General features: G+C 52.3%; 4 protein-coding genes across 4 annotated transcripts; 2 read left to right on the forward strand and 2 right to left on the reverse strand.

Annotated features, from left to right (window-relative positions):
- Positions 1-71: 71 nt before the first annotated feature.
- SPBR_02646 (aldehyde dehydrogenase (NAD(P)+)) lies at positions 72-1787 on the reverse strand (the record flags this gene model as incomplete). Its single annotated transcript, XM_040760949.1, has 2 exons — positions 72-1473; positions 1528-1787. The coding sequence occupies 2 exons, from the start codon at positions 1785-1787 to the stop codon at positions 72-74; spliced, it is 1662 nt and encodes a 553-aa protein (XP_040620995.1).
- Positions 1788-2906: 1119 nt separating this feature from the next.
- Positions 2907-5408, forward strand: SPBR_02381 (uncharacterized protein; the record flags this gene model as incomplete). The annotated part of the gene is made up of 2 exons (XM_040760684.1): positions 2907-3307; positions 3422-5408. The coding sequence occupies 2 exons, from the start codon at positions 2907-2909 to the stop codon at positions 5406-5408; spliced, it is 2388 nt and encodes a 795-aa protein (XP_040620996.1).
- A 2484-nt stretch (positions 5409-7892) lies between these two features.
- On the reverse strand, positions 7893-8946 carry SPBR_03009 (uncharacterized protein; the record flags this gene model as incomplete). Its single annotated transcript, XM_040761312.1, has 2 exons — positions 7893-8392; positions 8493-8946. The coding sequence occupies 2 exons, from the start codon at positions 8944-8946 to the stop codon at positions 7893-7895; spliced, it is 954 nt and encodes a 317-aa protein (XP_040620997.1).
- A 16344-nt stretch (positions 8947-25290) lies between these two features.
- SPBR_02996 (uncharacterized protein) lies at positions 25291-26359 on the forward strand (the record flags this gene model as incomplete). Its single annotated transcript, XM_040761299.1, has 3 exons — positions 25291-25436; positions 25662-26128; positions 26169-26359. 3 exons carry the CDS (start codon positions 25291-25293, stop codon positions 26357-26359), a joined length of 804 nt encoding a protein of 267 aa, XP_040620998.1.
- Between the last annotated feature and the right edge of the window lie 1107 nt (positions 26360-27466).

Consider the following 27466-nt stretch of genomic DNA (forward strand, 5'->3'; position numbering starts at 1 on the left):
CCGTATATAATATATGTCCCAGTGCACATTCTACTAAATTCCACCGCATGCACGGTGACTCAAGGTATTCTCTATGTAGCCTCCATGTTGAGGTGGATGCTCTTGATGTTGCTGTATGCCGCCAGCCCGGCCTCACCGAGTTCGCGGCCGATGCCCGACTGCTTGACTCCGCCAAACGGCACGCGGAAGTCGGAATCGTTGGAGCTGTTGATCCACACCATGCCGGCCTCAATCTCCCGCGCCACACGGTGTGCCCGTACCAAATTGCGCGTAAAGAGCGCTGCGCCGAGCCCGTATGTCGTATCGTTGGCCATGTCGACCGCCTCGCCCTCTGTCTTGAAGGCGGCGATCGCCACGCACGGGCCAAAGATTTCCTCGCGGTAAATCTTCATGGTCGGCTTCACGTTTGTAAACACCGTTGGCGCCACGAAAAAGCCCTTGCTTGGAGCGCCGTTCTTTGCTGCTTCCGCTAGAGGCCCGGCCACGGGCACGCCGCCCATTGCCACCGTGGCGCCCTCGTCACGGCCCGCCTGAATATAGCCGAGCACTCGCTCGTATTGTGCGCGCGTCACCTGGGGGCCTTGGAACGTGTTGGGATCAAAGGGGTCGCCCACGACCGACACCTGCTCAACGGCACGGTTAAAGAGCGTGACAAACTGGTCGTACACGGCCTCATGCACCAAAATACGCGACGTCGACGTGCAGACTTGGCCCTGGTTGCTCATGATGCCAATGTGTGCCCACTTTGCCGCCAGCTCGAGATCCGCATCCTCAAACACGAGAAGCGGCGACTTGCCACCCGTTTCGAGCGTGATGTTCTTGAGCGTGCCGGCGGCGAGCTTCATCACCTCGCGGCCCGTGGCCGTGCTGCCCGTAAACGCAATCTTGTCGACACCCTCGTGCGAGGCGAGCGCCGCGCCCGCCTCGCGGCCGTGACCGTTGATAACATTGACCACGCCGGGCGGGAAACCAGCTTCGCGAACCAGCTGCGCCACGTAGAGCATGGAGAGCGGCGTCTGCTCGGCCAGCTTCAGCACCACAGTGTTGCCGCAGCACAGTGCCGGGCCAAGCTTCCAGGCTGCCATGTCGAGCGGGAAGTTCCAGGGGATAATCTGCCCGCAAACACCCAGGGGCTCCTTGACTGTGTAGGCCATCTTGCTGGGCCCAACATCAACAACCTGCCCAAAGTTCTTATCGGCATAGCCCGCGTAGTACCGCAGCACATTCTCCAGCTCGGGCACGTTCTCGTTCAAGGCTACCGTATACGGCTTGCCGTTGTCGAGTGCCTCGATAGTTGCCAGCAGCTCCGCGTTTTGGCCCACAAGGTCAGCCAGACGGTACATCATAGCCGCGCGCTCGGTGCCGGACAGGCGCTTCCACGACGGGTCCCGAAAGGCGGCGCGGGCGGCCATGACGGCCGTGTCGACGTCCTGGGTGGAGGCCGCATACACAGAGCAGATCTCCTGTTCAGTGCTGGACATGTCAACATGATGCGACTCGGGTATCTCAGTATGGGACAGTATTCACCTCGGGTTGATCGAGGCAATCGTTTCGCCGTTGCTGCTCTTGACAAACTCGTTGTTGATAAACAGCCCGAGCGGCTGCGTCCAAGTCTTGCCATTGGGCGCCGTGAGCTTCACGTCCAAATCTCTCGCCATTGCCCGTGGTGATGTAGAAAACGATGATCTGAAGCCGCCTGCAGAGTGGACTCTGATGCTGCAACCGCTGCCACTGAGAGGCCGACGAAATGCCAGCGCAGCAAAACGGGGTGGTGCCAGAGCTGCCATTTTGTACCCGTTGATGGCGGCTTGCCAGCCGCGGACGAGTCCTCCTCGTACAACCTGACAGCGACTCAATTCAAGTTCAAACCAGTTCGGCCTTTACCATTTGATACGGAGCGATACAACGTGATGCCCCCCTCCGTCCGTGTCCTGCTTCCTTGTTGACATGTAGTCGAGGTGGGTGAGAGCTTCGGAGCCGTGCCTGTTAGCGGCTTTAGCAGGTAGAGTTATCCCAGAACTCCGAGGCTACGATTTCAGTGGTCAGTCGCACCTGCCAAGCTCCGCCCGTCATACCTGGGTCGCACTTGCTACACCAAGACCGGCTGCAACTGCCACATTTTGAGCTCCTCCATTTGCTGTCCCTAGAGGTGTATTTCGGAGCTGGACGTAATCGCGTACAATTAAGTACGAACCTGTCCTCAAGTTTTGCCGGTAATCTTGTCCGTATCTAACGGTCTACAGACCATATAATACCGCCTCGAACGGAGCCGCAACTCTGGTCCATCGTCTAATAAAAAGGCCCAAGAATGTCGACCGGAACGGAAGGCTGTACGGGCACAGTGTTTCAGAGTGTGTCGCTCCTTCCTACTATGTACGGTCAGTCAGGCTGTCTACATGGTCTTTCCATTCAGGGAAGCCTGCTAAGCTTTAGGCGGCGTGGCAGCCTGAGCAGCTGTACTTCAACTGTGGGTAGCGTGTTTTCTTAGGTGGAATCTGCTGGACTCTGTGTCTTTCGTTTGGAATCCGTTGTGCTGAATGAGCCGCGCGCCCGCCATCGTCTGCAAGGCCGTCGATATTATGTAATGCAAGACCCACCTTGCCTGCCTTTCCGGGCGTATGTCTCGCTCACGCAGGGCGCCGCGCGGACCCAATGTCGTAACACTCCTTAGCGCCGCCCTTGCCACACTATCTGGTAGCCTTCCCTACCTCTGTCTGTTCCACCTGTGATCTCAACTCTCCAATCTCTCGACACAACTTTCAACGACGATCACCACATCCACCACGCTCTCCTCTCACTCCGCACTTGACCTCATTCACATCATCCTGCACGACTCTTCACCACTGCACGCACTCCCACCTGTGTTCGATGGGCGCCGGCCTGCCGTCGCCCCCCTGTCGGCCGCCATGTCATTGATTGCCCGCGCGGCTGCGGCCGTCAATATCGACCTCGACCTCGACCTCGACGGCGATGGAGCAGCTGGCTTCTTGGCATCGCCGCTCACGGGCCTCGAGGCTTCGAACCCCATAAAGTCCGAGATCTTTGTCAGCATTGCCATGCTCATCTTTGCGCTCATCACCCTGCAGATCCTGCGCTTCTATCTGCCCCTGCGCTCGACGCCTGCCTACCTCATTGTGCCCGTCTTCTTCGCTCTCTTTCTGCCCGCCAACATCGTCCTACTCGTCCCCATCGACCTTGCTTCCAGTGCACAGACCGACGATGAGGCCACCCGTGGCATCTGGCTGCCACAGACCATCCTGCGTGTGTCCTGGCGCATCACCTACTGGTTGACCTTTGTCTTGACATGGTTCGTTACTTTGCCTTCGTCCCGGAGAGCCCGGCTTCGCTTTGTTTGTTCATTTATCTGTTTTCCTTTCCTCTACCTTCATGTCTACTAACGTATTGCGCTTCTTCCTCGCAGGTTCATCCTTCCCATCCTCGCCGAATACTCGGATGCTGGTTATCGCGCCCCCAAAGACCGCATCCTCTACTCTCTGCGCTCCAACGCCCAGTACCATGCCATGGTGTTTGGCAGCGGCATTATTGGGCTGGCATACGTCATCGTCTTGTACGGCTTCTCCGTCGACTCCCTCAAGGGCCTCGTCATGGCCCTGGCCTACGTCTGGGGTTTGGTCCTCGCCATCTACCTCATGGGCCACGGCCTCGTCGCAATCCCCCGGCGCCTGATCCGCACCGCCACCCCGAGCCGCCGCCTCCGCCGTCTGCAGAGCCAAGCACCGAAGCTGAACGAGAAGCTGGAGGAGTCGGAGATGGATCTGGAGGAAATCGAACTGCAAGTCGTCGAACTCGGTCAGCGCAAGACTGGGTCTGCCCTCGACTACCGCGAGTGGATCGAGGAGATCAACGAGGGCATCAGCCTCGCCGATAGCAACACGCGAACAGGCGGTACGGGCATCGGCTCGCGCACATCCGCAGCCTCCGCCGACGACCGGATCGTGCCGACGGTCATCACCAAGAAGTACATGGCGGACCTGACGCGGCGTCTCGTCCGTGCACGTCACGCCCGCTCTCGCTATGCGAGCGAGTGGAGCTACTTGCTGCAGCGGTACTCTGAGACGCAGGCCGTCCTCAACTCGGCGACTCACAAGCGGCTCGAGCTCCCCAAGCCCAAAGCCACCGACACTCTGTGGGACCGCGTGTCCATCCTTTCGCCCTACCAGCGCTACCTCGTCTACTACCACGTGGTGCCCCTTGCCCGCATGTTGTTTGGCGTTATTCTTGCCCTCGCCTCCACCTGCATTGTCTGGTCGGAGCTGGTCAAGGCGGCGCTGCCCGAAGCATCCGTCATCCGCCTCACCGTCGTCCATCACTGGACCGGCGACAAGGGCCAGGTGGGCTTCGCAGGCCAGCTCATTGCCACGGGATGGATCTTATACATGTGCGCCGCGGCCCTGATATCCATCACCGAGGTCAAAGTGTGGCGCGGGCGCGCGCTCGTCAAGCGCAACACCGCCCACGAGTCGGCGTTCTGGTACGCGTCGCAGGTGGCACGCCTCAGCATTCCGCTGTCGTACAACTTTATGACGTTCCTGTCTTCGAGCATCTACAAGAAAACGGTCTTCTTTAACTTCTTAGGCCGCCTGATTACTTTCACGCGGCTAGGCACCTGGTTCGATTACCTGCTGCCCACGTTCATTCTGTTCCCCGTCCTGGCAACGCTCTTTGGCCTGTACGGCCGCGTGCGGCGCTTCTTCGGCTACGGCACCGAGTTTGGCGCGGACGACGACGAGGACGAGGATTACGACGAGGACGGCCGCCTGCGCAACTATGGTACGGGTTCGTGGCGTGAGGGCCGGGACCTGCTCGAGCGCGAGCTCAATGGCACGTCGATTCGACAGCGCCGGCAGGAGGCTGCCGGCCGTTTAGGGGCAGGCGATACCGCCGCGGGGGGCCGCCATGGTCCCGTCATGGTTGTCCCTGGTGGACGCCGCAATGGCCCTGCCTATGAGGACGACCCGGAAGACATCCTGTCGTCGTCTGAGGGTGCCAACCCCACGACGCCGTTTGCCGTATCGCCGTCCAGCTCGGGCATCCTACCGACGGCACCGAGTGCGCGGACGAGGACTCTTGGTACTGCGGGCGGTGCATCCTCATCCTCGGGTCGGAGACAGAACCAGGCTCACCAGCGGCCGTACTACGACGAAGAGGACGAGGAAGACGATAACATCTTCCAGCAGCTCGGCCACCGCATGAAGAACACCATGGGCACGATCGAGGCGCCCAAATGGTTCCAGGAGATTGGACAGGGTTTCAAGAAGCCCAAGTGGATGACCGGCGACAACGACGACGCTGCCGGCAGCAGTAGCAACAGCAATGCACCCGCGCCCGCAAACGACAACGGCATCCGAAGGTGGTTTGGAGGCAACGAAGGTCGGATTCGACTGTAGCTTGCTTTCTACTTGTGCCACAAAAAGAGCATCAGCGATTGTCCCGAGTTTGGACTTACATTCTTTGTTTTGTTTTGTTTGATATTGGATTTATTTCGTTTGTCATTTTGGGACACGGAACTGCACAGCCATGACACCTCACACTTTGATACTACCAACTAGATTCACCAACGATACCTTATTCCTGTTTCAGAACTCTGCCTTCTTTGCAAACTTGCGTAGTCGTAATGTTCTCACTCATGGTGTTACTACGGATCCCCCCGTTGCTCCACAATCACTTCCATCAACAAAAACCTTGTTCTCTTCATGGCAAGGTGGAGGTGTAATAATAGCCCGGCATATTTCTTATTCGATTCCGTCTCTACCACCCCTGATTTTCATTTTCTTTTTGTGGCCCTCATATCTCACCAGATTTGTGAGTTTCGACAGCTGACACACAGACATCGAATCACCAACGTATCGACAACACTCTGATACGTCGTCGTGGCCATGCTTGGTCGAGGCGACAATGGATACACTCCTTTTTCACTTTTCTCTCTCTCTCTCTCTCTCTCTCTCTCTCTCTTAGTAGATGCGATGCCGGCCGCCAAAACTTCAAATGCTACTCGAGTCCATCATTTTCCTCACTCGCCCATTCTTTGCTCAGTCTCGGAATGCGGCAACTGTGGAGAGAAAAACGAAAGGGAGGGGCCAAATACATGTAGTAAAAAGATGTATCATTTCATATCCGTTTGACAGGTTCCAGAACGAGAGGGCTGCACAGCCTCTAGAATGACCCCCAGCGAATAACAGGCTCCGGGTCTCCAAGGATGAAATGACAGAATGGTACGGTAGGAGGGCAAGAGGAGAAGTGATGGGTCGGGCTCTCTCGCGTACCAAACTTTAGGAGGAGGCTGCCGGGCACTCCAAGACTCCACCCTAGCAACATTACCTTGGGGTGGCATCGAACATGTAAACATGCGGGCCAATGGTCCTTCTCCGAGGACCCGCGTTTCTGACATTCTTGTTCTTTTATTCCATCCCAGTGACAGGGTGACGCCGCGTTGCCTTGGTGGTGGAACCCGTCTTGCTATTTTTCAACGGTTTCGGGACTGGTTTAACCACTTCCCTTGTCAGGAGGGCCATAAGCAACGTCCATCTGTCTGTACGGGATAATCCAACAATTTCCCCGTTCCCAGTATTGACAGCAGCCATCGCACTCCGTACTGGTTCAACATTCGCTCTGTCACTATGTACCATCATTCCCGATTTTTTTACGCGCCTTTCTCCTTCCCTTGCACGCAATTCCCTGAATGTTTGGCCCGGCACCAGGGTTGTATCGTGTTTTGATTTTGATAGGCCTTTATGACAACCAGATTGGGCACGCCCTTTTTCTTTTCCTCTTCCCTGAATTGCTTGCTTGGTATTTCCCATTCCTCAGTCGAAACACGTCGGAGAATTTGACGAACAATGATACTCCCCCACACAAGGCTCGCATGAAATTTCATCATGTGATTCATATCAGAACGGAATAAGGCGGTCACGAAGTCCGATGTCGTACACTTCCAATCTACTTGAGTCCTGTGATACTGCTTTTGCGACGCAAAGGGACCATGACGATACTGTGCAAGTTGCCTGTCATCGAAAATATGTCCAGGAGGCCGGCAACTACATCCCACGCTCGCGATAGGGTTTAATTTGCCGCACTCTATTTTACAACGAGTAAGTGGTCGGTACGTACGACGAGATGTAGTTTGCGAGGTGCATGCGGAGTATACGTACGACGTATTGACCGACTGCCGCGTTTGGGGACGGTGACCTGCTGAGAACTCCTGGTAGTTGAGAACGGGGGTCTGGAGGTGAAATTCGGGGCGAAGGCCCCGTATATCTGAATATGAGTGGCCAGCAGCATCCATGAACTTTGTACATGTCCCCGTATTTAAAGCGAGGCATCACGTCGTAGTCCCGAACCAGGATCCCAAGGCGGTCATTCTAGCCCAATTATTCCAGGTAGCGAATCGCATCGTCATGGCAGCATTTTCTCCTTTTACGGTGGCGTTTAAAGTCACAATGGGATGCATTGCTTATTTTACGGACGATGATCCGCTCGCTCTTCATTTCATGATCCTACCATCCATCCGTCATTGACGACCTATGAGAGACTTCCTGCGATGCTTTTCATTTTGACAATCTCTTTATCTCGTTGCTAAGACAAAGGTTCTCCTTGATGCTATGCCTTGTGGGTGAACATCCTGCCGAAAAAGAAAAGAAAAAAATTGTTGGTGCCTAGTCAGACAGGCGAGTACGACGTTGTTCTCCACCATATCTACCCATGCGCAGATACAACACATCAAGTCAATGCAGTGATGCCCAATTGCAAGTTGTCCTCCACTTTCAACCAAGGAAGCGACGTATTGTATTAGGTTTCATAGCTCTTGGTTTGATTTTTTGTTCACTAGTTCTTTGTCGTTGAAGCCATGCACGTTGACGGGCTCGACATCGCTCTCATGCGTTGAGCTTGAACTTGAAGAGCGGCAGGCCCTCGACGCCCACATCCACACGGAACAGGCCACCGCCATACTTCTTGCTCGTCTCGCCGCCCTCGGCATCTTCGTCCGCGGCTGTCGTAATGTACAGCTCGGTGCCAACAAATTGCGTGCAGGTGATGTTGTTTGTGGGCAGGCGGATCTCGCCAATGACGCTGCCGTCCTTGGGCGAGATCTTGAGCACTTGGCCCGATCCGTAAAAGGCGTGCCAGATGTTGCCCTCGACGTCGACGCGGAACCCGTCAGGCGAGCCGGGCCCGTTGTGTTTGTAGACCACGCGCTCGTTAGAGACGTCGCCGCTGTCCGGGTTGTAGTCAAAGGCATAGACGGCCTGGTCGGGCGTGTGGGTAAAGTACAGGGTGCGGTTGTCTGGTGAGAAGCCAAGAGCATTGGGGATAGTCAAGTCGGGGCGGATCAACGTGCCCGACTTGGCACCCGCCTCGATGCGAAACAGGCCGCCTGAGAGCGGGTCAGTCAGTATCAACTCTATTCTGTACGACGTACTCTGGAGAGTGTGCTCTGTATTTATTCATTTATTACGCCAGTACTGGCAACCTACCCTCGGGCTGGAATTCGCCCAGGTTAAAGTCGGTCATGGAACCGAGCCAGAATCGTCCGCTCGGGTCGGCTGCGCCGTCGTTGCCACGGATGCGCTCAAAATCGACGGGTGCCTTGCTCTTGCTGAGCTCGGCGCTTTCGCTGAAGCGGTGCAGGTACTCGTATTTGCCCGTCTTGCGGTCGAGAACGGCCAGGCCGTACTTGAGGCCGACCAGGATCTTTTCGCGCGGGTCGACATCCTCAATGTCGGCCGTCACCGAGACTGGCACGTCTAGCTGGAGAGTGTGCAGCGACGACGGCCCCGCAGCTAAGTCGACGGTATGAATGCGGTGTTGGATGATGTCGACGAAGCGTAGGCTGTGTGTCTCCGCTTCGTAAAAGGGACCCTCGCCGAGCTGGCAGTGGAGGTCAAGATACGGCTCCTTGACCTCCCAGACTGGGATGCTGCTAGCCATATTGAGCGGGGGGTACAGTTGTGCTGGTGTGTCTGAGCTGCAGCTGCAATGATATGTGTTGGTCGCTGGTACCAGATGCTTCAAAGTTATTATTTGTTTTATTATCGTCTGTTCGTCAGTTCGTCTGGTCGTCTGGCCGTCCGGTCGTGGCGTCTCGTCTCCTTTTCTGTATTTCGAGCAGCGCTTTTCTTCGTCTCTATTCTTTTCTCCTTCGTCCGTCGAAGCACGACGTCCCGATCTATATAAAGAGCCTTGGTCCGAATCCAAGGTCCACCTGGCAATTAGCGCAGGATACCGGCTGAATTCGTCGGATCCTGAGCGCAGAAAGAACACAAAAGCAGTCCCACAAATGCTCCAGAATGCGACACGAAGCGACCTAAAACGGCCATTTCGCAAGCTTATCGCTGACCCGACCCGCGGAATCTAGTGAAGGTCTAGCTTCTGCAGAGGCGCGGCAAGTTGCCAGTGGAACTTTGTCTCCGATCTGCTACCGTCATCTGCCAAACTTTGTCAGTCCTCTTCGCCCTCGTCTTAGAAGTTGACTCTCATTGCGCATGCATGTTTGCCCTGGAAACAAACAAGCCAGCGCCACAGAATCGAGCCCGGGCCGCAATGTAATAGCCCCGAGGAAAAGCGACTTGATAGAGGACGCGGGCCGTGAGAATGGGATATTTGACCCGGAAAACGGCCCTGGGATCCGGATTTCGCCAAATCACCAGGCCACTGTCGCCGCGCCCTTTTCCCACCAGCTGGTGGCCGCGGTGTGGCCGGGTTTGACGCCGTCGTATATGGAGTATTCGACGTTAAGTTTCGTTGCTTTGTTGTAATTTTTTTCGAAGTGTTGTCGTCGTAGTCTGCCGCCGTGTCGAATTGCGGTTCTCATTCGCCTGTTTCCCTTATCCTTTTTCTCCGGTAAAACTCCGGTTTGCAGTCCACTGACCATTGTGTCCTGTCGCCAAATGCCCACGAGATATTTCGCGCTTGTGTGCGCAATGAGAAATTGGTCATGTCGAACATGTCAACGAAGAAAAATGACGCAATGTTCGAGGACATCCAACACTAAGCAATTCCTGCAAGGAGCATAAATAGATAGGGGTATTCCTCGTACGCCGTCCGATCGCGCCTGCCGTCATCCCGCGTATTCCACTATCCGCACCTGCCTCCCGCGGTCCCATCCACCGTCCCGTGCCCAAAGAGGCAATTCAACGCCAAATAAGGAGCTCCATGCACAACATGTGTCGGCACCTTCCTTGCGTGCACTTTATCTTGGAAATTGTGACTAAGACGATATGGGAATTCATCCCTTGGAGTATTCATGCGCGTTTTTCACTTACTTGTTGGTTCACTCGTTATAGTTTGTCGTCTTATTGTAGATGTACAAAATTTTACTTCCCGCGATAAAAAATAACAAGGCCTCAAAGCATACCATTTCAGTATCAAAGCTTGTACAGTCACAATCTTTAAAATTATAATATTTTGTATGCCTTTTCACTATATGTAAGTTAATTTATATACCACGCAGCCGGTGGAGTTGGAACCGACAAAGCAAAGTACCGTTCAACGATTGAATTACTACCGCGTAGTTTCACTCATATCTTAAGCCCCAGACCGAGCCATAGCTTTTCAAACAGAACCCTCTTCAATTCCAATCACATATACTCAGCTCACATTGACAGCTTCACCTTTACTTTGATACTGCGAAATGTCGCTGGCCACTTCATTGTGGTTGGGGGGTCTTATGCAAGACACAAGGCTTGTGTAAAGACAGGGGAGGCTTGAAAAGTCGGTCAAGGATATGACATCTTTACTCAGTAAGGCATCCCGAAAGCCAATGTACTGCCGTATGTAAGTAAATATGTCGTAAAAGTATTGTGAATTCAAAGATACGGTGAAGGACGGGTGACCGACTACCCCCTTCGTCGACGGCCTGCCCCCCACGAACGATCGCTAGGTGAAGGTGTGAACTGCAAGGGGGCGAGACAAGGCGAATATGAAGCTGGTCTGTGCATCAATTGCTATTTTCATATTATTCTTGTCATGATGCAGGATATCGGTGACTCCGGTTTTCCTTCCCTTGTATTCTTTTCTACACTCGCAGGATCCGTCCGTGCCGGGTCAGTGCTGCGCACACAGTGGCAAACATAAAACAAGGTGAAAATGACCAAATCGCGCGAAGAACTGTATGCATGGAGTAGACAAAGATGCACGGGGTGACTTCCGGGCTTTACGTGTGTGTTTATGTCTCCCTTTACACTCTGTACTTCACCTTCACCTGGACGCATACCGGGGGGACCGGACTACATCCATGTTACGCGCCGTGCCGCATGTATGGTAAATCGTTTTATCCATCCGTGCACTGATCCGTGCTTCGTAGAGTAAGCGATGTTCCTAGCTTCAACATGTGCATCAAACGTCTAGCGAGGTCTGAATTTGCGCACAAGACACACTCTGCAAGAGAACGGACGGTGCTCGAGCGCTGTTGATCGACGCCTAGGAAGGCTGTTCTTTTCGCTTGCAGACTTGCAGTCTTGGACGCCAAACGGCAACAAGGGGCCTTTCTTCCCCGTCCCTCTCCATTTGACCCTTGTAGTTTCCCAAGGGTGCTGCCACACGAGACATTCAGCGCCCGAGCACACTAAACAGAGCTACACAGCAACAGTCAATAAAGTGGAAGTGTCTCTTTTGCATTTCTTTTACCCTCCTTTTTTGTCTCGTTTCTCCAACCTCTGAAAATATATGAATTGCCGAAAATGGTAGCTTGCATGAAATGAACCCACCGGCTTTTTTGTCAAGTCCCGGACCCAGAGACCGGGTAACCAAAAACCATCTGCATGACTGGCAGGAAATCGCACGCGAGACCAAGATAAAGGTGTACAGCCTTAGGATCCCAACTGTCTGGTTACGAACAGCAAAGACAAAGAAGGTTCGATCTCCAAATACGATACTGCGGTTCGTCATGGTTCCCTTTCCTCCTTGAACGAACAGGACCCGGAGATCTGGGTACAGGATATGCCATCCTCGATTACGCCGCAGTGGCGCAAGTGCATGGCGGAAGCTTTGGCTTGTGCTCCCATTCTCTGTTTTTCTCGGTCAGGCAAGTATGGAGTGCTGTTGTATGTCGAGTACTACGACATTCTTCTCGTCCTCTCACCAGCATTCACAAAACATGGATCTTGCGGAGAGACTTGACTTATTGCCAAGATTGTATAGTCTAGGGAGCAGATGCAAAATGCGCAGAGCAAGTATTTCAGACGTCGGGGTCCATTGTCGATATAATCGGGTAGGCCGGATGGCATCTCGAGCGCTGTTATTACGTCGTCCATGTCCTAAATTTCTTTTTATCTCGGCACAGCTTCGAATGGCCCTTCAAGAACGACACCAAATACGTCGTGCAACTGGTTGTTGTTTGCCAATACTGCGTGGAAATAGAAAACATCACTGCTTATATGTCTCGTTACAGAGATATTGTATCCTGTCCCAAGATGGCTTATTGGTATTCGGTCTTGTCCTGGTTTTTTGCTAATACCCTGGCCTCTTTGTAAACTCCATCTCTTTACAGGCTACTGCCGGTACCTTCCTTCCCGAGCTGCATGCAGAGCACAGGGCAGGCGATGGCTGTCGCCCTTTTCAACTTTGACCACAAAGTACTCCTAACTCTGTACCAGGATACCAGGATACAGAGTACTTTTGCTGTCTCATTTTCGTAATGTTCCTGTTGTGGCATCCAGCAGCTCTTTGCTTGTTCTTCTTATTTGTTGTATTTTCCGGTACCCCTTCTTGCCCCCTTCGTTCCGTAACTCATTCCCCTTTTCCTATCCTATGCATCCTCCTCGGAATGTTTGCCGGAGGCCGTAATACCCCATGAGAAAAGTTGCCCCAGTCTGTTGACACGGCCCATTTATTTCTTAATTGGCTCATTGGGTACAGAATACATATTGATGGAGACGTACGATGTACTTTTATATTTTCTTATTTTAAATTTTAGTTCATTTTCCCACCCATTTGAAAAACTACCCATACCCCTGTCATGGACAGGGGTAAAGATGAGGGACTGGGGTGCTCATAGCCAGTGGCCCGCTTGCGCCGCCCGCCATCGCGGTGCTCGCTGGTCACACATGACGCTGTGCTGCGTCTTGTGTGTTGCGCGTGTGCAGAATATGGTTAGTCGTTGTGCGTAAGGATGTTCTTCTTCCAACCGCTTCTGCGAGCGGCTTTCTTGCTTCAGTCTTCTCGTCGTTTCTGGTGGAGAAATGGAATTGTTCTTTGTTCGTACCGTGGTCTCTACATATATGTGACGGAGCATTCTCATCTTAACATCGCGTACCGAAAAAGTGAGCGGTAGCCATTTGTGGTTCCCCATCCCACCCTAGACCTTTACCCCTGTCGCTTTGCCGTCCCTTGGGACGACCGACTCCACGAGCCTTGAAAAATACGGAATACACGACAGGAAGAACGAAAAGTACCCCGTATTACACAAGAGGATATGTCGTAACTTACACACCCCCAGTCATTCCGGACCCCTACCTCCCCCGAGGCCCCATCGTCTTCCTCACTATTTCCTCCCCATTGCACCTCCTGGTGACGGGTCCCACTTTGCAGCTGCATGCAAGTTTGTTTTCATCTTCCCTCATATTCTATCGACACTTCGGTAGTCCTTCCTACGCCTTCGAAGCTTCTGATCTGTACGTCGTAGTATTGTATCCAAAGAATCAAGCCATCGTGCGGAACGGCCTTGCGTAGTAAGGCTGATTTAATTTTGCTCGTGGCAATTCGTCGCTGGCACGTATCACGCTGGTACCTTTTTGTCCATGGAAAGACTCCACATTGAATGGGTACCCACAAAGCATACATGTCATCACAAGTACTTTTTCAATACCGTGAAATCTTGACCTGATCGTGTTCGTTTAAAATTTCTATTCTTATATCGCATAGCGGTACCATTACATATTTATTAGATTTATGCAATCAACTTAATAAACGAGAGTGTCAAAATATGTAGGGGATTTGATTAAGTTGTTCTTTCAAGGCATCCTGTGCCAATGACTATTAAGCTAAAAGAATAAAATAATCGTTAGAAGTAGTTGCGGTTCGTATCACTTCTACGGCAGTGATTGGAATAAGTGTGACCAGGGTTTTGGTGGAAGTACTGATATTAAAGAGAGAGCCTATGTCGCACTTGGCAAAAGGTGGAAGAGTGATGAGCGTCCGGGCGTCCCACGGCAAAATTGAGTCAGGCCCGAACAGAAGTGCGGAGATTGGACGTGATTTGTTTTCTTTTCTACTCGCTTCTCTGTTAGATGTTGAATTCGGAAATAGTTTTGTACCTGTACTCTTGACATACTATATGTAATCCGTACAAAGGCTCCTTACAAGAGCAGTTCATTTGCCTACAAAGCCAACGGAAACGAAAGAAACACTTACGACAGTACATGCTGGATGGCTCTCTTGTACCGTTCGCCATTAATTTCCCATCAAGTGAAGGGGAGGAATCGTGTATTTTCAATCGTACTTACTTTTGTACACCTTTTTTCCTTTTTTTTTTGGTGCAAATAGCACGGCGTAGCAAACTTCGTCTTCTACATTTGAGTCTTCTACTGTATCACATTCTGGCTCACTTCTCGTCAAGCTTGGGGTCCATCATCAGCATCAGAACAGTCCACCAGAAGACTAACAGACATGATCGCCAACGCGACCAACAAATACAAATTTTGGGGCCAAACCACTAGCCTTCTTTTAGCACACCTGCGTCTACCATTAGGAGTGGGATTGTGGGAAAATGAGCATCTTGTCTGTTTGCGTCCGCCATAGTCCGTAGTCCGTATCGACTCGGTCAAGCGAACGCCTCGTTATTTCGTCATCCCCCTCCTCCCCAGCACTCCGATGAAGTCCTTGAGTCGGAGGGTACTACAAGTAGAAACTAAATGTTTACTCAGTGAGAAACTCACAGATTATTAACGAGTGACAAATGATCGACTCGGGTGGTCCCCATCTGAAAAGGTCGATGACGCGTAACTGCCGGCTGCTGGTTACGCTGCTTTGTCGACGCGTACTGGCGGCCGCTACCTTTGATTTTTAATAGCGCAGAATCAAATACAACGGCGGGAACCTGCAACGTCTCGCAGCAAGAATGCATTAGGTTTTTGTACCTGCACAATGTCTTTGCAACACGACCCTACGTCGTACACACGCACCGGCAGTAAATGATTATGATGCTCCGCATAGGGTACGGTGGTGTTGCCCCTTTCCTCTCGGTCAACTCGCTCAATTTGCCGTCTATCACAGTCGGTCAGCCGACTAGCCGTCCGTTTCGCAGAACCATGGTTGAATACACATTGCCAGAAAGCTGACATTTCACGGGCCCAGTACGCGGCCGGCCGGTGGCTATCTCGTGTGCCGTTGTTGGTTAGCGCGTTGCTCGGAGGACAGCGAAATGTCGTGCAGAGTATGGGGCATGTTCGTGTTGTGATCCAGGTGTGATGCGCCACGAGATTAAGAGAGAAAAAAAGTAGTGATAGTGAAATGAGGTTGGCCGAAAGCAGGTTTGTGAGTGTTTTTTGTCACGGCCCACAGCCTTGATATGTCAGTGTTGTATTACCTGTTTGCGCTGGTCGCTAGGCAATAATACTCTCTGCATCAAGTATTTTGTATAGCTTCCCCTCAAACCCCTTCCGTTATCCCGCGACTACTTTTATGACATCGTTGGTGCCGATGTACACAATGTTGATACTCACAAAAAAAAAATGTCACAACGGTCCCAGAATGGCCCTTGTTTGTAACAAGAGCCAATGGGCGATCAAGCCCCATTTGTCTTGTCTTGGATTGTCGCCTGGCCCGAGCCCTGTTGTGGGATACTTTAGTACGCGACGTGCATCGTAGTGCATAACGGGGAAGCCAGGAAAGGCCCGAAAAAGCGCGAGGGCCTGCCCGAAATTAGCGCTGGTCCGCTAGCTCTCTTTGTTTCTTTTTTTTTTTTTTTTTTTTTTTTTTTTTTTTTTTTTTTTTTTTTCTCTCGAACTTGGTGCTTTTGGTCGCCTTTGATTGCCGAGTAGTCTAAAGTGCTTGCGTTAGGTCTGGCAATGGTTGCAACGGTGTGTCTTAGCTGCATTCCACGCACAAAGCGTAGACAAAGTTTGGTGGCGTCCTTCTTTCACGGCATATTTGACTTGAACTCTTATTGTCGGTTTTGACCTCAAAACGTTGAAATATTCGCCGTGTACATTGGTGCGTAAATTTCAGCGAATGTACACGCCAGATGGAAAATTGGGCAGTCGAGGGGCGGCGATCGGACGGATAGTATTGCAATTGTCTTCAAGTGGTGACCATTTTGTTGCTTTCCGGTTTCGTGTCCTGCTCCCGCGGATGCAAAATGCAATGTGGTATACCGTACATTTGCTTTGATGTCGCGTACTGTCCATCGGCCTCTGCCATGTCGATGTCACATCCGTTTATGGTTTCATTTGCCCAGATATCCTGACCAAGAAACAGCCGAGGAGGAAACAGTGAACAAGCTGCTTCTCTTTAGTTTATCGCATCCACTTACTACGACTCCGCAATGCCGATGGCACATGGCCGTAGCACGCAAAAACGAAGCGGCGGAGCAAGAGGCCGTCTCTGGGCGATGAAATTGCAGCCAATTTCATCGTGAGCGTATATGTCGTCCTATTTCGCCTCGTCGCTCGTCTTCTGCCTCAGCGGCCTCTTCGACGCCTAGATGAAAGGTGGACCAAGCCTCTCAAGATGAAAGGTGACACTTTGGCGTCGTCTTGACACGGCTGGGGGTGGCTCCAAACCTGGAAAGCGGAAAGCCACTTCCACGGCTCATGTCGGTATCTGCAGGACCCGTGACCGTTCGTCTTCTCCATGTCGCTTTTGTCCAATCAGGTTCTGGTCGGGAAGTGACGCCGTCAAGTTCTCCGTATTCAGTAGTATTCTCGCACTCCTTGCAGCGAGTTCCTTCTCTCGAAAAAAAATCTCATGGTACCAATCCCTCACCGCGTTCGTTTTTTTTCATCGGTATTGATGCCCTACAAAAGACTTCAATCACACACTTGGCGGTGAGTGGTATAAGAGCCACGACCCACCACACAGCCTGGCAGTGGTTTTGAAACGACCTGCAGGATCACAGGAAACAAAGTCGCGCTAACGCGGCTTGAGACCTGCAGGCTTAGGCGCCAACGCCACACATCCGACAGCATGCGCATGGCAAAAGAGGCTGAGATTGCCAGAACAAATGCGGTCACAGATTCGGCCGCAGATGATTTGGGGCAGGCGGACGCTGACATGCACGCTTTTTTGCCATCGTTTCTTATTTGGGAGCCGTGTTGGAGGGTGACCTGCATATGCACATACATGGGTAAATGTAGCCGATTTTGCTGTCAAGTATTTGCATCGTATTAGTTTGAGATTCATGAACCGTGCTGCCACGCACGCTGGAAATCAAGGTGGCTTTGAGCCGCTCCACCTTTCGGCGTACGTACATACACGACTTCCTTCGTACATGCAGAATGACGACCAGGTTGACCGGGGCCGGCTTGGGTGGGACTTTGGGGGTACAGGTGTATGCATGTACTTCGAGCGGAGAGTGGAGTATGACCTGCAAGATTCTCCACTCTGCAGCGCGTTCGCTCTTGTACCGACAAACTCTGCAGCGCGAGCTCTCAGTTTGGGTACGAGTGTATGAGGAGGGCTGCATCTCAGCCCAAAAGAACGGTGAGCTTCAGAATGCTCGACCGGTAGCAGGTGTGTGTGGAGAGACCGCAGAAGAAATGTCAGTGTGTTGGGCGCCAATGCGCGATTCTTCCTGCATCGCGTTTTAACGTCACTTACTCTCTCCAGTTCAACTTGCCTTTTGTGTCTTTGAGGCAAAGCTTTGCATGGTCATGCGCCATTGAGTGGTTTTCATTCACGAGGCAGTGAGAAGTGATAGAAAGGGCTTCTCGAGTAAATCTCGGCGAGTCCGCCCTCGGTGGGAGCGATGAATGCAGCCCTTGTCACTGCGAGCTGCGAGATTGCTTGGTATTGGATTCGTGAAATGCCATCCCTTCGCATGGCCAGTAATTTATTCGGTCGCATGGGGGCATTGTACGCATATCTTGCGTATCTTACGTCGGAGATGCAGTGATTTTCCGCCTTTGTGCTACAAAGCAAGCTGGCAAGGTCTGAGATTCGTCGCTCTTTTGCTCTCCTGTTCTTGATCGGCTGCCGATCCGCCACCCTGGATGGGTCCAACAGGGGTGTCAGGACTGGATTGATGTTGTAATGCGAAAGCCTTATTCTGTACCAGTAGTTACTTATTTCTCGCAAACTCTGTCCTCGTGCCGGGGGTGACTGTGTACTTGCGCGCTCGTCTAACGCGTTGTGATTGTGATGGGTTTGGAGCGTCTTGGTTCGTGCTTGTATTCGACTCCTGAAGTGCAAAAGCTTCAAGGTCAATGCGTACAAGTGCGATCCGGGAAGGTGCCCGCCAACTTGCTGGTCAGGCAGGAACCAGCGGGGTGGCTATGGGGTAAGAGGCGTTGACGCCCAATACTGCGTTGCTCTTGCCCTTTTGAGAGTATGGACTGCATATGCATGAAAGACGGAGCAAATGTGTTCGTGGATTGTCGAAAAGAGAAGCCGCGAAGGTGCGCGAAGCTGAGAAAGGAAAGTATAAACCTGCACTTTCAGCAATCGACAGTCCGAAAACGTCCAGCATATAAACGCCTTTGGAGGCGGTGACGAGGTCCCGTCCCCATCACTGGCCGTGCCTGCGTCGTGCCCATGCAAATAAAAGAGCGGTAACCAATACAACGGGGCACGGAGTGCTGATATGCACTGGACTGCGCTGACTTTTGCACACATTTGTCCGCTTGCAACTGTTTCTCACCGACCAAGCTTGCGCGAGTGTAGATGGGTGGGCCTTGGCCTTAAAGGTTGGATATGTATGACGAAGAATTGGAGCAAACGCAATGGAGCCCTTTTATATGTAGGGTGAAACAATTAGAAGAAGGTAAACGGAGTATCTGGCTTTGCAGGCCGTGTCTCTCTTTATGAATTCGGATACACAAGGACGAAACGTACGTGCGATCAGGTGCCTCGTTCCTACCTGGTATGTTTGCAGAGCGTGTCCTAAGAACGTGTACGGTGTACGTCATACGTGCGGTTGCTCTTGCCTTTCTCAATGGTCATGTAACTCATTTGAGAAGGAGAGACCGACTCTGACGCGTCACTTCAGAAGCAGCTTCTATTCGTCGCTTGCCCCTGTAAATAGCGTGTTGGGTGATGAACTTTTCACCTCCTTTTCCCCCACTTTTAGACCTCGTCGTCTCTCTCATCCCACGACTTCCAAAATAAACACCGCTTCACTCCGTTCGAGATACGGCCTTTCACCATTCTAGTACTTCAGTGTTTTGCGGTGTAGAGTCACAGCCTCCATACTATTCTGCCATCAAAGCGGTGGCTCTATGTCGCACACAGTATCCCCGTAGGTTTGGGTGCGGCTTGTACCCCAGACACAACGCCACTCGCCGACTGTCGCCTTCGGCCCGCTCTCGCATAGAGCCAAGGACAAGCAAGGACCGCGCGCTCCTACTGAAGATCTTTGTACCCCGGCATGGAGCTATGGAGCCTCGCATTATCGCATGATATACCAAAGCACTCATCTATCAGGATAGAGGATGGCACACACAGTATGGAAAACACGTCAGTCTCGCCCAATGCACACCACACATTCCCTATCCCGAGAACATGGCGACCGGAGGAGCTAATACTGTGGCTTTTCGTGACACGTCAGTACATGTCCTGAGCAGATATGCAGCACGGTGACGAATACTGAGGAAAATTTAGCAAAGGAGAAAGAATTCGCAGCACCAGCTAAGACTCAAAGGCACTGACGATGAACGAAAACGCACGATTGTTATCAGCTAATGCACGTCGTACAGACGACTCTGATGTTGAGGCGCACGAATAAGATAATTTTGCGGCGAGCTAACACTTGTTTGCATTTCCCGGTCTACTTGCACGGATCCCAGTACTTGTATGAGCACATAAGTTCTGGCCCGTCTTCGACGCACCTCCGAACACACCAAGAATGGAGTACACAGCGACGTGCGTGCATCTTGCATTGCAGCAACAGCAGGAAAAGGAAAAATGAGTCGAAAACAAAGGAGCCTGACAGCTCTATCTATTGCCGCCTCTCAACCACCTACGGTACGGATTCTGCCCGACTTTTTGTTCGCACGATCCTTCGCAGGCGCTAACAGTGTCATCTTCGGAAAGGTCGCCGCGAAGGGATGGGCAGGCCCGCCCCCAAGGCACGTTCCCTATTTGCCGCGTCCCGCCTGTATCCACCCTAGCCTGGCGCGCCCAGACCTGCATGAGCTTTGTCCCCTTACACAAATTGGAGATCTATTCTTCTTCTCAGACAGCGGGCTAGAGTTTGCACCACATCAGTTCTTGTCGGACGGGCACTGATTCTATCACGTCGTGGCATTTTCTGCCTTTTGGTATGTAACTGCATGTCCTAGATTACACCACAAAAGGTAAAAGAACGAAACCAGTGGCCCCCAACTAATTAATGTTCGAGCTTAAGATGGATATGTTCGCCTTGTTTCCTATTTCCTGATCCAGAGCCGGACGGGATCGACATCGACAAATTGTGAGATGGGGAGCTCAGCCACTCTTCCTCTTTTACCATCGACACTCATACAAAGGTCAGGGTCGAATAACGCAAGTAAACCATGTGCAAGGAAAAGACGACCACAGGATACATCCTATTGTCTTTGAAGTGGTAGGTAGGTTTGAACCCGCCCTTAGCTTGATATCGTCACCGCCACCTTACCGCAGTTCCCGACAGCCCACTGATTAGCCAGTTACCAGTTCCTCATAACACGAAAACCCGACTCCTTCGACAGAATACGGAGCCTATTCATCTTGACCCATACGCTAGCATACGCTACACCAAAGCAGGATAAACCAGGACGCCAGCACGCTACGCTAGTCATCCTATCGACAACACTGGCTGGTCATGCACAACTTCAAAAACTTCGTCCGCCACCATGAAGACGACAAGGATATGCGGACTGGCCCGCCTGAGCACCAGCCAGGGAGAATGACAGCGGAGTGCCCACAACACGTATTGCCCTGTACGTTCATATCGAGTGCAGTTGCCAAGAGGAGCCTGAATGAAAACAACATCTGGTAAACGATTTACGTCGCGCAGAATTTGTTCTGTGGCTTTAAACATGGTCACAACAATGGACAGTAAATGTGGACTTTGCCACGCCGACTTGGGATGATTTTTTTCATTTGTTTTTTATGACTAGACCTGTGCCAACTGGCACCAGCACAGGTCATCTCTCTCCAAAGGCCTCAGAGCGTCTTCTGCGCTAGCGGCCCCCTATTCAATTATGTTATTTGCCATAACCAGACTACAGGAACAACATGTCGCACTGGAAAAAGGACCTTTGAGCCCTTTTGTCGCTGTCCTCATCTTTTCACTGAAGTCGCCATGCGGTAGACGCTTTTAAATCTGGTAACAAGAAACTTGCACTGACCATCACCGAAGACATAGTGGCGATGTAGCGAGCTCAGTTACATTGGAGCAGAGCGCGGCCCAGATGAAAACATACAGCGAACCAAGTGCACCACCAAAAAAACCTTGTCAACAATACGAAACGCCACGACTATTTAGGAAAGAGAAAAGGAGAAGCGTGATGAGCCAAAGGCACATTGACAAGCAATGCGATCCCTCTCCTTTTTAATCCATACGCTTTAGAGGGCCCATTTTCCTTCTTCTTTTCTCACTTACACGGTACTTTGGTTTGTACCAAAACAACTTCATCTCATCCATCAATCTTTGGTCACCCTGGCCAGATTTACTAGCGTTTACAATGACTGGGCTGTGAGGAAATCTTGATTGACTACGCTCTATGTTGTATTTGCCAAAGACTCGACACTTCGCAAACAGCATATCTTGAGTAAGTTACACCTAGCACTCTCGTGCTCTGCTCTTTCGGCCCTCCCTCATCCCCCTCTCAGGTCAGTCACCAATACACATACGTTTCTACATTTTAGACTTTTTCCACGAGCACAACACGACAATGCTCGGCAGACAAAAGACGATCAGGTGCAACGAGAACACGACAGGGGTAGAGAGGGCTTGGAGAGTACATGGTACTTGCAGGCAAGTACTCCAAATCAGGCCTTCCAAGAACCAAACTGGGACAAGGCAGATCCATAGTGCTGGCAAACCCCCACCCCCTGCTAAATTACATTTTTCTTTTTCTCCCTCTTTCCTATTTCTTTCGAGCCTTGCTTAATAGGGTATTACGGAGTATTTTATCTATCTTATTATTATTTTTATTACCGACAACCAGACGCGTGGGAAAATAGGAGGAGGTAGAAAACTTTTCTTGTTTGTTTTCCCAAGGGAGGTCCGTCCCATCCTGACTTACATCTTTCTTTCAATCCATTCAGATGGCTCTAGTGCTGCAAGTCGTTTGACCACTCTAGAGCCACTCGCTGCATAAGGCTTCACTTCAGCACGATGAGTGGCTAGTTATCGGCTGTCCATCTCATCCCGCGCCCCATCGACACAGCGATTCAAGAGCTACCAGCCAACCAGCCAGCCAACCAAGCACGAGAGTCGTCTCTGGACGGAAAGCACTACGAGTGCGAAGAACGTTACGCAGACCAGGAAATACACGCGCGTGCTCTCTTGGTGTGGCCTGGCTATCCGTCCATCTCCCACACCCATACCCACTGATCGGCTTACACGGGGTGTTGACTCTGGACGGTCAGAGAGAGGCTTTGTGCTTATTGTTAGTGTGAGTGCCTGCCTGCTGAGAAGGATGGGTTTCTCCCAGGTTTATTATTTTTCGATACCCCTTCCCAAGCCTTCTCGACCAAAACGAACTCTTCTCCTGGCTTTCGACATCCCCGTATTTTACTTTGGCACACTACTTCCTTGTCGTCTAGATATTTCTCTCGCTTTTCTTCTTGAGATGTTTCCCAATGGTCTTTCGCCTATTCTGACACCTTGATTCCTTTTTTGTTATCATCAGCCTTTTCGTCCTCGACGTCCCGCGAATCTCTTCGCTTCCTAGTCAAGCGCACCATTTCCACCCTTCCCTCCAGCGCACATGATCATTCGAGGGCCAGCTGCTTCCACCAGCCAACTCAGGCCTCCCATTCTTTGAGGCTCACGTTCTGCGGTTTTTCATCCCTCAGTTTCGGTTCTGATTTTCTTCGATCTCATTCTCCGTCGAAGTGGCTCAGCGTCCAGCAACAACTGACCAGGACCTGCGCCCCTTCTTCACAGCCTTACCAAGTTCTCAGCACTTACCAAAAACGCAGCATCTGCTAGTCACCGTCAACACGGACATCCAACAGCAGCGACGTCTTCTTCAGCTGGTCCGTTTTAGCTCCGCCAACGCTACATTGGTCTTGCCTCGTTCCATCGCCATAGATGCGAGCTGTGGCACAAATAGCTTGGTTGTCGTTCTCTTCTTATTTTCCACACATCTCTCCATTATTTATGCCTTTCCTTCCATATTGGGTAGCTCTCGTTTCAATCTTAACCTTCATCGGCGACACACACTAGCGGCAGCACCCGGTCCATTTTGAGAGCCTTGTCTTCAAATCTGAAAAGAAGATCGTCAGTATTAGTATCGTCGAATCTAGCCTTCACTTTGGCGTTTCTTTATACTCCACCAAACTGTTCTAGAGAAAGAACCCGGGTGTTTGAAAGAGAAACCCGCGCAAGTTTTGACTCTTGTGGACGCCACGGTTTCTCCGGCTTCCAACGACAGGCAGTGCAGCCAGTTTCATCTTTTTCACGACACTGCTTTCGGCACCGCTTCCAACGAAAACAGCGAGTGTCTGGCAGTCGCAAGCACAGATAACTCGTCCACTTGCTGGCCCGCAATAGAGGGCACAGTCATCGTGGCATCTTCGACGACGACAGCAACGACTACGACGACAACACTGCTACGGCAGCCACGATCAGAAACATCTTCTCTACCACGTACCCGGCTTTCCGCTGGGAAGGTCGCAACCGAGGACGCAATAATTGTTGCCACGACGGCCGCTCTCTTCACTGCAGCTAGTACCGCCACCTGCGTACAAAAACTGACTGGTGATCAGCCCAAACTGGAGCTTGGGCCTATGCCCAGGGCCTTCCCTGCAGAAATCAAGGAAGAGGAGAGCGGCCGATGCCGCGGTCTATACGACCAAGAGCGGAAGATAGGGGACAAGAAGCATTCGATGTCCGAGCAGGCATTTGTGCCTCGTCCTAACTCCCATCACCGTACCTCATCGGACGTCAACTCACAGCCTATCTCACCCCGAAACAACGACATCTCCGTCACGCCCGTCACCTGTCTCTCCCCGACTACTTCCCCAAACAAAGAACTTCGTCATCTGCTTTACCGCGATGAGCAGCATGACACACGCCCTGCCGAACGAGGCACTCATACAACCAGCACAGGCGACAATCCAACATCTTACGGCCACGATACGAAGAAGCGCTCTAAGCCAAGCAGCACTGCCATTAGTCCCCAAAGAACGATCGACGTAACCGACACCAACGCCCTCCCTGGGCTAATAACGAGCACCATGGCACAGGAGCGGGAGGCAGGTCAAACGGATAGTGCGCCAGCAACATCAATCTCTACACCAGAAACGGCTGTGCAGGCGGCCAGCACTGAAATCCGGTCAGCACAGCCAGCACCCTCCCGAACTCTAGGCGTCCACAACATTTTAAATCCCTCTGAAGCTCAGGCAATAGCACACAGCCCGACCACCGTGCCTAGAACATCGTCGAGGGAAAATGCGGGTATGGACATGGGACAATCTCGAACGCTGCCAAGAACGAGGCCAAGCAGCGCAAGCAGTCCCCAAATTGGATCGGCCTCCAGTGCATCTGGTAACCACCTTGGCCGTGCGCAGCAAAGTCATCCACAGCCGCCACCTGAATTTCAGGTGGGAAGCGGCAGTGGCGGTGGACGTCTACACGGCCCTTCTAACTTCGCGCCCGGCAGCTACGGCTCTGGATATGGTCAGTCAGCATCGACCGATTCGGGCCAGGCACCAAATACGTCAAAAAGTCCAGGAATGGGATTCGTGCCGCTATCTGGGGCCACCGGCTCCGACCAGGAGTCGTCTCCGCGGTTGGGACACTCGCATACGAACCCTTCTCTTGGGTCGCAACCCCGCCGAATTCTGACACCGAAATCGCCGCGCCGAACCAGTCTTGGAAGAGGCATCCCGGGTATGGGCACGTCGGGTAGTCAGCATGCATTGTTTCCCGGGGGAGCAGGTGCGCCACCCGTACCTCCTCTCCCTCCAAATCGATTACAACAGAGCATGAGTGCCCCCAACATCGGTCCTGGATCAGGTTCCGGTTCTGGATCAGCGCAGATGGCTGGGTCTGTGCCAGGATCGTACTTTCCGCTACATGCCGCACCAGGCCCGCCACCCTCTATGATGACAGGCGAAAGTCCACAGAGGTCGTACGCGAAACCGTACTATGCCAGTGAAGGTGGTAGGCAAGGGGCAGGTCATGGGGACAATCGTGGGCCGTCTGGTCAGGCGCTTGAACCGTATCAACACCATCATGACCACAACCAGCAGCAACAGCAGCAGCAGCCACAGCAGGAGGGCCAGCAATCGTCGCTCTTACCATTCCCCCCCGGCACCCGGCAGGGAGGTTTCGCAACAACCACAACTCCAAACAGGACTGTATCTGCAAGCAATGCGAACACTAGCAGCAGTGAGGTTTCATGGGAGGGCCATGTAAAAGCTGCCGGCGGCCCCGGTGGTATTATTGGTGGCGGACGCTCTGTGTCCATAGCGGAAGGACAGCAGTTCATTACGATTACACCCTCCTATGGCGATGAGATCCATGTTCCTGTGGATGTACACCAAGCATCGAAACAAGCAGACGAGAAGCGGCTTCGAAACGCCGGTGCGTCGGCGCGGTTCCGGGCACGAAAAAAGGAGAAGGACCGTGAGGCACAGATTGGGATACAAAGACTCGAGGCCGTGAACAGGGACCTGCAGAAACGCAACCAGGAGCTGGAGGCACAGCGCGACTTTTACCGTAACGAGCGAAACCGACTGCGGCACATCATGTCGCAGTCACCGAGCATGCGCGAGTACATCGATTCTGGGCCACCAAGTCCCGCGTCTACATCGCTGAGCGGTCCGTCTTATGGCGCTGAGGGTAGCCCCATGACTAGTAGCAACGCCCAACCAGCTTCCGCACAGCATCTACAAGCGCCGCCTCAGCAGCAGCAGCCACAGCCACAACCTCGTCTGCACCCTCAGCACCTCCCACAACACCAGCCGTATACGCAACATCCCCAGCATCCACACCAGCCGCAACGCCAAATCACACCGACTCACACACCGGGCCCGTTGTATCCGCCCATGACCACCGCACCTGAGTTTTCTGGTCCCCCGCCGGCACATCTTCTGGGAGCTTCAGACTCTGCCGTTGGTGTGGAACGCCCATCGCAACGTCGACGAACGGATTCTGGGCCGAATATTGAATACTACACGCCCTCGTACACCACGTCTGCACCTCCGCCCCCGATATTGCCGTCATCCCTGCCACCGCCAATAGCGCCAGCAGCGTCGTCAAGCTTCCATAGCATGAGTCCGTCACCACTGTCCGGATCGCCGAGCAACCCTCGTCTACCTCCTTTACGCCTGGACACACCTGGAAGCAACCCGAGCAGCGTGGGCATTGGCGGTGGTATGGGCACAGGTCCACCAACTCCCGAACCTGCGCACGGCAGTGCGTCAGCTCTACCGGTTCCACAGCAATATCCCCCTGCAACCACGGCGTCCTCTACCTACAACCGATCCTACGATACTGCGGGATGGGCGGCTGATGCTCCCTCATCGCACCCGCAACATCAGCCTCCCGATTCAAAGTTCCAAAGATAAAGCAACGGCCATGAACAAGTATAGGCAGGCGTGAGCCTGTCAATATTTGTTACTTTCCCAATCTTCTTGCTCTGCTCGTGCTCGTCGTTGATTACACGGTCTGGCTTCCTTTGACTAACTACATGAGTAACAACCACTACCACGCTCATTTTGTCAAAATCCTTTTCCTTTGTCGTTTCTTTCACTATACTATCTCTGACCGGCGTCACATCCCATCTCCCATCTCCCATCTCCCATTCTCTACCTCTCTGTGTTATCGATCACATTCATTCAAATCTCGTCTCCTTTCTCTCATATATTCCGCCCGTCCCCGTATCGCTCTTTTACTCCGACATCTTGTCACATTTTATTCCATGCTCCGGAAGCATCACACTATTTCACACATAATACACTCTTATTAATTGTTAGAAATCAAAAGAAACATCGGGCTTTCTTTGTATCCTCGATTTAGGAAAAACGGAACAAGGCGACATACTGCACCGACAGGGGTTTGGTAACTTTGCTTCTAGACGAGCATTTAGCATAAGCCAGGCAACTGGCTGCTGTTGTGTTTTGTTATAAGCCTTGTTTCTACGTGGCTTCATAGCGT

The sequence above is a fragment of the Sporothrix brasiliensis genome (genome assembly GCF_000820605.1).
Source record: "Sporothrix brasiliensis 5110 chromosome Unknown Cont17, whole genome shotgun sequence".
Taxonomy (NCBI): domain Eukaryota; kingdom Fungi; phylum Ascomycota; class Sordariomycetes; order Ophiostomatales; family Ophiostomataceae; genus Sporothrix; species Sporothrix brasiliensis.